The sequence below is a fragment of the Branchiostoma belcheri genome, unplaced genomic scaffold (genome assembly GCF_001625305.1).
Source record: "Branchiostoma belcheri isolate BF01 breed outbred unplaced genomic scaffold, Haploidv18h27 scaffold82, whole genome shotgun sequence".
Taxonomy (NCBI): domain Eukaryota; kingdom Metazoa; phylum Chordata; class Leptocardii; order Amphioxiformes; family Branchiostomatidae; genus Branchiostoma; species Branchiostoma belcheri.
In genome coordinates this window covers 1,561,016-1,571,925 of record NW_017804487.1, presented here as the reverse complement: position 1 = coordinate 1,571,925, position 10,910 = coordinate 1,561,016, and the positions used below count along the sequence as shown (strand labels likewise).

General features: G+C 38.0%; 1 protein-coding gene across 1 annotated transcript in view; it reads right to left on the bottom strand.

Annotated features, from left to right (window-relative positions):
• LOC109486662 (adhesion G protein-coupled receptor L3-like) overlaps window positions 1-5,759 on the bottom strand; it is a 9,313-nt gene extending 3,554 nt beyond the window's left edge. The window contains exons 1-4 of the mRNA XM_019790514.1: window positions 5,523-5,759; window positions 3,033-3,200; window positions 2,464-2,594; window positions 1,706-1,989 (exon numbers count right to left, since the gene is read on the bottom strand). Of these exons, the coding sequence (XP_019646073.1) occupies window positions 1,706-1,989; window positions 2,464-2,594; window positions 3,033-3,200; window positions 5,523-5,759 (820 nt within the window). The remainder of the gene's footprint in view (window positions 1-1,705; window positions 1,990-2,463; window positions 2,595-3,032; window positions 3,201-5,522) is intronic.
• Between the last annotated feature and the right edge of the window lie 5,151 nt (window positions 5,760-10,910).

The following is a 10,910-nucleotide window of genomic DNA, read 5'->3' as shown; positions in this document are numbered from 1 at the left end:
ATCTTGTCTTGACTTAGCAGAATTCGATATGTCTGTGGCGTTCAAAGCAAGATGCTTTAAATGATTCTAAATTGACGTACTATGGTTGTATATATATCAGCAGTAGCTCTTGTTTTGGGGACAGAAAAAGAAAATATATCAGTCTTGTACTCGTACCAGCAGCATTGACCACCCTCTGTGCGTGGATGGTGCCATGAGGTGTGTCCACATTCCAGCTGCCATCACTGCGCATGCTCATCCCAGTCACCCCAGTCTGTTGGTAGATGTCTGCCCCGTACATCCGGGCACCGATGGCATAAGCCTGGGTGAGCGAGTAGGGGGTCGATGTGTCCGTCCCCGGGATTGTGTAGGCCCATCAGTACCTAGGACAGACAGCGTCACATTCGACTTATCCAGGTCTGGTATGGCATCCAAATTATAAGGGAAGAGTAGTTGTCCCATGATGTTTCCTTGGGGAACCCCGACCATATATTTTGTCTGAAGTCCCAGGGGTGAGGTGTATCTTACCTTCAGAGTATTTCGGTTCCAATGCAATCTGAATCGGTTAACGTATTTAACTGCAGTTCACCGTAACACACCAGCTTCGCAGGTATATCACACCGAACACCTTGTTGCACCTAAACCATTCATTTATTTCATTTATTTCGAAACCTTTTAGCCCCGAAGGGCTAATCTTCCAAGGCTCAAACAATTAATTAAAATTACATAATTACAACATAGTAGAAACATTTAAAACTAGAAAGGCCAATATTTGCTTTGGAGCAAATACAGCGATGGGTTCACCACATTTTACGACATGGCAGGGAAAGAATGAGAAACACAAGGGAAAACAATGATTTACATTGATATAACTATAATATGAAGTAACATACAACTAAAACAACAGTTGGATAGCTATTCCCTACTTTATTGGTTAGGATTTTTAATTGCATAATGCAAACTGTTGATTTTCAAAATAAATAAAAAACCTTACATGCCCCGCATTCCAATGCTGGAGCAGAAAAGCTTGAAATACCTACCAAAACACTTGAATAAAGACATACTGTCAGTATGGAAATGCTCTGTGCAGGTGTTAATCAAGTTAAATCCCAACAGCCAATCAGCAAGAAATGCTCTGTGCAGGTGGAAATGCTCTGTGCAGGTGTTAATCAAGTTGAATCCCAACAGCCAATCAGCAAGAAGTATAGAGGAAAGCTGCATGCCTATTGGTTGATGCCCTGCATTCGATTGTGATGACTCATGCCCAGACGTGGTAAACACGGCACACTAACACAGTAATACATTTGCTATAACACAGCCAAAAACTCAAATAAAACCATTCTAAAAGCCTGTATCACAAAAATTTAAAAAACGCCTAAGGGTATTTGCCCACTGTACCTCCATACCAAATTTCAGGACCTTAGGCCCTAAAATGAAGAAGCTGAATCCATTTAAAAAATGGCAGGAGGAGGAGGAGGAGAAGAAACATCAGAAAAAGCAATATGGGTTCACCACCACTTCGTGGTGTGGTGAACCCATAATTACGCCAAAAACAGTTACTCGCAACTGGACATGATATAGGAAATGGTAAAATATTTTAGGTAGCATTCATTACCTTTCGTCAGTGATACTGGAGAAATCTCAAAATCAGTACTTCACAAGGATGACTGTATTATCGTTTTTATGAACTGGGTGTCTAACCTCCACAGACGAAGCAAAAACTTACCCCACGCTACAGCCCCAGCCTTGATGATGAAGTTCCCAGAAACATGGTCAAAAACATGCACAACGGCTCGGTATATGTTCACGGCTTCCACTGCCATCCACATCAAAGAAGCCAATAGGAAGTAGTGTAACAATGCTGCCACAACCATACAGCCAATGGGAGAAGCCGTCCGGTTTATGCCAGCGAGGAAGATGATGAGCGTGGCCAGCAGAGCCACGCAGAGGTTGATAAGGACGAGTAGCTGGTTCTTAGCATGGCCTGTTCTGGTACGGCGTTTGTCTCCTCTGGAGTTAGAAATACATGAGGTTTAATAACACTATTTCCTAGAATTAGAACCATGCAATTTTTACGAACATGGCGTTTGTTTTTCAGGAAGTCGGAAACATGTGGCCTGTACTGATACCTTTTGTGTCCTTCCTGGAATACGAACCACGTGGCCTCTAATGACCCGGCGTTAAATTTTGTCCTGGAATTTGGAAACACATTACCTCTACTGATAACTTGTCTGTCTTTCCTGGAATACGATTATATATATATATAGTATTTATTGGCATTATGTTTGTCTTTCCTGGAATTTAGAATGACATGACCTCTATAGTCTATTGGTACCACGTTTCTCTCTGATGTAATACCAAACACATGACCATATTTTATTTGCTTGATTTGAAAATGTGCGGTGAAATGAGTGATCAATTAAAGGTCAGAGAGAAAAGTTTTTACGTTCTAGATTAAGTTCGTCAGACGCAACGTTAACCTACCTAGTGACGATGAAAGCGAGTATAGTGATAGTGAGGACCAGACAAACGATGGAGACGACACAGCCCACAATAGTGATTGCCTCTAGCGGCTTTCTGTGGCCTCCAAAACCCACGCCATACAAATCCTGAAAATATTACAACCCTAAACGTCACAGTGAGCCAACAGATAAATTCTCAACAGCTTTGTGCAAGAAATCTACCCTAATATCATTCCAGGTTATATTAACTGCTTCAACAGGTGCAAGGCGTGATACGATAATTCACTGGAACACAACGTCCAAATTTATGGTCCTTAAAACGTGTCAAATTAAAACGTGATACGTGACAAACATGTATAATAGAGGTCACGGATTATCAAGCAAAGGGTATATCATTATACGTTGGCAAAGGGTATACGTATCTGTACTGGGTATACACTCAGTATTCAGAAGTCCAAATGTACTGTTAATAAAAGTCGCACACCTACTGTGAGGTTTCTTGTGATTTTCTGAGCAATCTACTATGCAGGTCACCATTATTACTAAACAGCAGCATGCAATGACATTAACAGCAGCCGTACGATTACTTACAAATAGCAGGGCGAAGTTGGTAAGGTGGTTACAGGCACACGTGTACCGTTCCTTTGTCTCGCCCGGCATGTTCTCACACCCCTCCGTTGACCAGGCCCCCTGTCCTGCCTCGGCCTCAAAGTCCCAAAACACACATGTGACCCCCTTGACGTCTTCAGAAAGAAAACTCTAGAGAAAGATCAGACAAATCAGTTTAATCCTGAATCTAAAAAATGAAGAGAGTAGAAGAGAACCCTAACTCCAAAAAATGAATTGGAAACTTAATTTCTGTTGATCATAACTCCGTTTATCGTTTTGACATGAATATCCTTATTATTTGGGTTAGAATACCGTAATAAGGCCATGTTGATTTTAAAACAAATGGTTTCGATCATACTGTAAATCGTACAAAGCATCTGCAAAATGAGCAAATACTACTTATTTTTGTACTTCTTGAGGTCTTCTCATCTTACCATGGGCAATGAGTAGATAATATACCGTAAATTGCAACAAAAATATTGGAAAACGATACAGGTGTTGTAGGATGCCAAAATTGATTAAAGAAAAGAAGAAATGTGAAGAAACTAAAAAGGCCGACATTTGCTTTGGAGCAAGCAAATGCAGCATAGCTTCACCACAGTTTACAACATGGCAGGGTAAGAAGGAGAAACACAGGGAGAAACAATAATTAACACTGATAAAACTATACTATGAAGTAACATATAACTAAGAATAAAAAAATGGATAGCTATCCTCTAAATTATTGTTAGGATTTTTATTTGCATAATTTAAACTGTTGAATTTCAAAATAAACAAAAGTTCGGAGACTTTAAACCACCATGAAATATGTAGAGTTTATGTAAAATTTTGGGGGGATTCGTCTCATTGATTATGGAAATAAGGTCATGATATCCATATATCTTGTTAAATTTATGGTTTTGTAGATTCAAATTACAATATTATACTTGTGAAATTCTTATCTTTTGGCAATATTTTAAGTCAACAATTAATTATAAAAAAGACTTCTACAGTAACATAATACATGCATAGTGATGTTAACCTAACTTATATATGTCACAGGGTATAAAATTTCAATCATTAATCATTAAGAAACCTCGGACTTTTCAAATTAATTATGCAAAAAAGGTGATTATTTGCATAATTGGTATCTTTTCATGTTCCACTTGCAAATTATATGCATTACATGTATGAAAGTACTATCATGTAAAACACTGTAATTACAGATTTTTCTCTTTAATTATGTTAATTAGGTCTTAATTTGCATTATTTGCATTTGATTATGTACATCTATATCTCATTAAGCTACCTACATACCAAAAATTATAAAAATATGTTGTTTCCTTTCTGGACTTATCTGCTTTAAAAGATATCGCCAGAAACTCGCCTGTAGTTCCAGGACAAGCGGCAAGGAGGGCAAAACGTACACGTCTTATTCCTGACAGAAAATGCCATCCGTCACCAAAAATCCAAGACCGTAGCAAGTTCAGGTCAAAAGATAAAAAAACGGAATTTGTTGCAGTGCCAAGGTCAGGCACCAGGAGGCCCTTATTTAACCTTGACCTTTGTCTTTCTACGACCTAGCAACATACAAAATATCATCACAATCGGTAAAGGCGTTCAGAAGTCATGCTGACTACAAATGTGTGGAAACAGAAACACTCATGAAAGAAACACCGACACAGACACACACACACAGACACGCCAAAAAACCTACTTTTGTCATGGAAGTAAAACAGCGTTTATGCCCGGCATTTCAATGCTTGAGCGGGAAAGTTTGATCCACCTGCCAAAAACACTTATGACAGTATATACTGTCAATATGGTATGGGTTGGTGGAGCTGTTAATGCAGCTAACCCAATTAAATCCCAACAGCCAATCAGCAAGAAGAATAGAGAAAAGCTGCATGCCTGTTGACTCTTGCTGTGCCAGATATTCTGATGACGCATCCCTCAATTATAATGTAAAGTTGTAACCTAAAAACATACCCGTATTAAATTTCAGACGATTTGTGTGTAATACTAGGTCTCCAGGACTCCAAATGTACATATTTGGTCAGAAAATGGTTAAAAAACGAAGTAAAGCCCGAATCCAAAAAATTTAACTAAAAAACACATCTGGGGTATTTGGTCACTCTGTCAATTTAGCCACTCTTAGCTGCCGTCACGCCGCGTGCCTGCGAAGCTGGTGTGTCACGCCGAGGGGCGGTTATACCGGCTATAATGATGCAGATACAGATACATCTATGCCAGATTTCATGTCATCTGGCTCAAAAAAAGAGGAAATTGAAGCCATTTAACGAAATGAAAGGAGCAGGAGAAGAAGTAGAAACATGAGGCAACACAATATGTTTCACCACACGAATAATGTGTTTAGTCATTTGCTTAACCTTCATGACCACGTAGAATTTATAATGAAGGCAACTTTTTTGCCAACCTTTTCCAGAGGATGTTATTCATACAATCAAACCGATGTGTCCTAACAAAAGCTACCTGTAGGGGTGTAAAGGTGATGATAACCGGTTCAGGCAGGTTCTTGACCTGCCTCCCTGCGATTCTGCCGCCGATGATGCGGGTTCCTACGGAACCCTGGGAAGGTCGCGCGATACGCTGGGAAGTCTCCACAAACAGGCTGCTGCTGTTGTAGAGCGTGTAACTCAGACGGACTTCTGAGAGGGAAGCAAGAGAAACTCTCTTTTGATTCTCCTTGGATTTTGTCTCACCAAACATGTCTATAACATGTCCAGAACAGCAGATACTAAATCCTTGTAACTTCTGTATTATATTACAAATAAAAACAGCCATGGGACCATAGCCATTCTTGTCCTTCCTTTTTTTCATATGCCAAATATCTCAGAGGTCAACCGTTGAGTTGTGTTGTCTACTAGGATGACACAAGTACACTAATTCTATCCTAGCTAAACTGCACAATATACATTCTTTAAGTACACCTTAGAGCATGCATTAAGGCACGCGAGAGTGATGAATTTGGGCCTTTACGCATGCTTTAAGGTGTGCGTAAAGAATGTATATTGTGCAGTTTAGCTAGTACTTTTCTCGATGTACTTTTGGCAATGGTAGAATGACTTAAATACATCAGAAATGAGAGCAATTGTCCAATATTGTAAAAGAGCTAAAAGTACCTGCTGTATTGTTGAACTGTATCACATTTGAGATGTTTAGAGGTAACAAGATTGAGACGTCAGCAGTTTGCTGAATGCCTTCTCCATCCTCCGTAGTGAAGCTTGTAACGTTGCCTTTCGTCAGCCTGGTAGAGTCGTTTCCACTCGGAAAGAAGGCGAATCCTTCAAAAGATAACAGATTTTCTCGTTAGCTTAAAGACTTGCCAAACAAAATACTTCGATGAAGGTAGGGTGATACATAAGGAAACTGTTACTATAGCACCGAAATAGATAAACATCCATTTGCTTGATTAACAATTTTCTTTGTATTAAATAATGATAACTAGTCAAGGTCAAATGAAAGTACAAGAACAACACAAGCATCAATTTTTGAGCATATGATTTTTAATCACGCACTACGTTCGCGTGTTCAGAATTTTCTACCTTTAACCCTACCTAGACCGGGGGGGGGGCTAAAAGTGCCCGCGCCGACTTTGATGTCACAGAGCGTCTGTACGGCTAGCGCTAGAACTGCCAAACTTTGACTTTTCCTAGAATATTGTTGGCAAAAAAGATAATGAATTTTTGTGTGAATTTAGCATTTTTTGCTAAATTTAGTAATTTTCGTTTCAACAATAGAAATTTATAGGTTTTATGTTAAGTTACACATGGTTTCTAATATTAATAACATCCTATATAATTTTATGTAAATTTAATCATTAAAATGCATAATTTACGCTCATTGGATGGCGTCATAAGCCAAAATCCAAGATGGCGGACCATATCATTAGAACAGGTATATACTGGTTATTTTTTGTCTTAAAATTTCATCAATACTTCCATTTCTTTTTGCCTAATTTTGATACTTTAATACTTTATTAGGATACAGATTTTTGTGCGACTAATCTTCCTGGATTCCAACAACATATTAGACGAAACAATACACAGACTTCACATCATATAAAAATGACATTGGGCATCTATGCCACTAGACTTACACAATTTTAATCCTACATGCTTTATAGTCATTAAAATGACATTCAACTTTACAGTTTTAATAAAAGAATTGCAAATTATATTACATTAATATGCTTTAACTTGAGCTATATTGATTTCTTCTACTTTGCTATTGTTTTAGAATGGACGTACTTGACCAGTCCTGATTTGAAACTGTCCTTTGTTCTTAAATGCTTAAGGTCTGATGGTAAGTTATTCCATGTGGAAATGCTTCTCTATCTGAAGCTTTTTGCATTCGTTTTTGTTTTTTCCAGAGCTTAAGTTAATCTAGTAGCATAAAGAGTTCTGTGACTATGGTGGTTGGAGACATAGGAAAGGTTGTGGTGCAAAGAACTGGGTTCCTTAGTGGAAAGAATCCTCTGAAATATGTACACAGGGTGTTTAGTTGTAGTCTTGTTACACGTCATAACAACATATAAATTGTATTTATGATTAATTTGTACTAGTACACAATCCTCTTAAAATTTGGTTGTCATACAACATACCGTTCGCGAATTCTGAGGGAGCCCCCGTCCCACCAAGCCAAAAAAAAGCCCAGTCTGGATAGGGTTTTTTAAAAGTTTTCCACCATACTGTAAATCGTTCAAAAAAGTACAAAATATATGCCTATTGAAATATTTTGGAACGATACTAATGTCTAAGAATGCCGAAATCAGTTCAGGAAAAGAAAATGTGACGCAGGAATTAAAATTAAGAGTCTATTATATATTATAAAATTTTGCTAAATGTCCCGAAAGGGTCTGTAAATGCCGCTGTGAGGGGCGAATTAGGAGTTTTTCCTTTATTCGTGGACAGCCAAACACAAATGATTAAATACTGGATTAGAATAAATAATTTACCAAACGATAGACTTGTCAAAAAAGCATACGACACTTCAGTCGAAGAAGAACATGACTGGGCTACTCACGTTCAGGATATATTATGTAGACATGGGTTCCAAAATGTTTGGCTTAACCCCGCAGTTAATGCCAACCATTTTGGAAACATATTTAAACAGCGTCTCAAGGACACGTTTCTTTCTGGCTGGAGAGAACAACTGAGAAATACTAGCAAACTCCAAACATATTCTAAAATAAAGAAACACTTCGGCATGGAAGATTATCTTACATCAATACAAAACAAATCGTTTACAATTAGCATAACAAAACTGAGAATAAGTGCACATTGTCTTCAAATTGAAAAGGGAAGACACCAAAACACACCAGCCACTCAGAGACTGTGTCCCACATGTAATCTAAATGTTGAAAATGAATTTCATTTTGTTATGACTTGTCCTACCTATAGTAAAGAAAGAGATGTGCTATTACAGAATATAACTACTAAGACGGACCTCATACTACCTGATACACAGCTCGATATGTTCCATGTATTGTTATCATGCCCAACCTCTATTTCTGTTTACATAGGTCAATTTCTCCATAGCTCATTACATATGCGAGATCAAATAATTAATACATAATTATATATCAACACACTATGTTACCTACCTGTTATTGGACATGTTTTTGTTGTATTTCTCTAGACTAGTTTAGTGTTGTAGTACTGCCATACATTGTACCTTGTACGATTGTTGTGCAATAAAGTTCATTCATTCATTATTCACCATACCATACTCTGTGTGTTTAGTCCTTTGTTCAACCTTCATGACAACATAGATTTCATAACATGATTCAATTTTTTGACAATTTTTTTTTCGCACGCTCGCCTTAGTTTTGGGGTTCCCAGATCAAATTAACATGGACTAACTATGATTTGATATAACAATAATAATAAAGTAGTTTAGTCTTCTCATACTGGGTGGATTTTTTAAAAATTCATCCAGTTTGAGAACACAAAACTACTTTATTATTATTACTATTACCACCCTGGATGAGTTACCTTCATTAACGTAATGATTGGATATACTGTCCAGTTTTGCTTACCTTGCCCCTTGTCCAACTCTTCTGGACTGATGTCAGCTGCCTGCAGTGCCACTCCTGGTCGCACGGCAGTGTACGTATCTGTTGTCAGTATAACCGTGTCAGCAAATGTCTCCAATGCCTGGACGGCTCTAAAAATAGCGAGGTAAAATGTTGTCGAACATAAGATTGCAACATAAGATCCCCCTCTCAGTGATACCCCAGTAGGGGTGGTTAGAGAGTACTCAAGAAGAAGAAGAAGATCCTCAAATGGTCGTGTTTTCCACTTCTTTACCATCTGTCAAATTACGTGCCGTCTGGTATTTCAGTTACATTTCATGAATATTTGTATTTAAGATTTGAGCATACAATAAAGCATGGCGTAAAGTGTAGGTACTGTTTTGAAATGAAATGTAATATGACTGCTGTACAGCACAGAAACAAAGGCTAATCATGTAAGATTCTACTCGCGGTTACAGACAGATAATGCATAAGCTAGTGCGATATGATAGATGCTTATAGCGACAATACAACATACATACATGTAGGTACAGTACAGATCTGATAATTTGAATGTGTCAGACGTTACCTGGTCGGCCCTCTTGTTTCTTCTTGACTCTGCTGAAGAACTGTGGCGTTCACTTTAATCAGGTTGTCTACAGTTGTCAAAATGGAGTCTCCGATCTATGGTATGAAATAGCCTCCGTTACAGACACCAGCAAGTTTTTTCCAGCTTCGTGCCATTATTTTTTATGTTCAGGAGCACATACAAATAGATTTCGGCAAGGAATCGGGAAAGCAGAATAAAATCCAGTACCCTAGATAACGTTCCCCAACTAAACTAGAGTCCCACGATCTCATACCTTCACCAAATGATATTAATCTTTATGACTGAGAAAGATGATTCCTCCTGATTATGCAAATAGGATCCTCATTTGCATGAATTATATCAGTTGATAATATTCTCCATCAAAAGACAGCCTTATCTTAACAAAAAATTTCCTCATAAATTATGCAAATGAGGTCCTTATCTAAATAAGATATGTTTAATGATGTTCACCTTCACTTAACTTTCAAATACCCCAAGTATAAAATACCGGGCAGTTACCATTATGGAATTATAACTTTCCTATTCCCCAGCACAAGACCTACCTACCATCTAGATTTCGTGACCCTAGCACGTCCAGATCATGAGATGTCAAAACCATAAGTTCAGCTGCAGTACCATTAGAAGCCGCTAGGGGGCCTTAAATCAAATCATTCGAGTTCCCATCAAGACCCATGTGTGTATGTGTTATCGTGTTTACAGACAGGCAGGCACACACACGAACGCCTACGAAAACATAACCTTCTTGGCGAAGGTAATAATAATGAAAAAAAAAAAACTGTACAGAGATCTTGTAGAACTAAAGGCACCCTAAAGCATGTGTTAGGGTACTCTTTGCACATATTGCTGATAGTTGACTTGACTAGGTAGGAGTGCCTTGATATTTTTATATTGTAGTACTGTAATTTGTAAGCAGTTACAATATGTTATCTTTATTTCAGGTTTTGTGTTATAGTAGATTTCTTTATTTCATGTTTGCTTGCACGTTTGCATTTATTGGTCTTATACCAGTCACGACTGCCTTGATAACCTGTGTATTGATCCGTTGTCATTGCCAATTAAAAAAGAAAGAAAGAAAAAGAAAGAAAGAAAGGTACACGTGAGCGAAGAAACAAAACATTATTTATGTTGTAAGGTATGCGAAAAATGAATTTTGTGAAGTGCAACTGAACTGATGAGGTTTCCTAAGCTACAGATGCAAAACCCGGCAAGCAGTAGATGTTGAGGATGATAATTA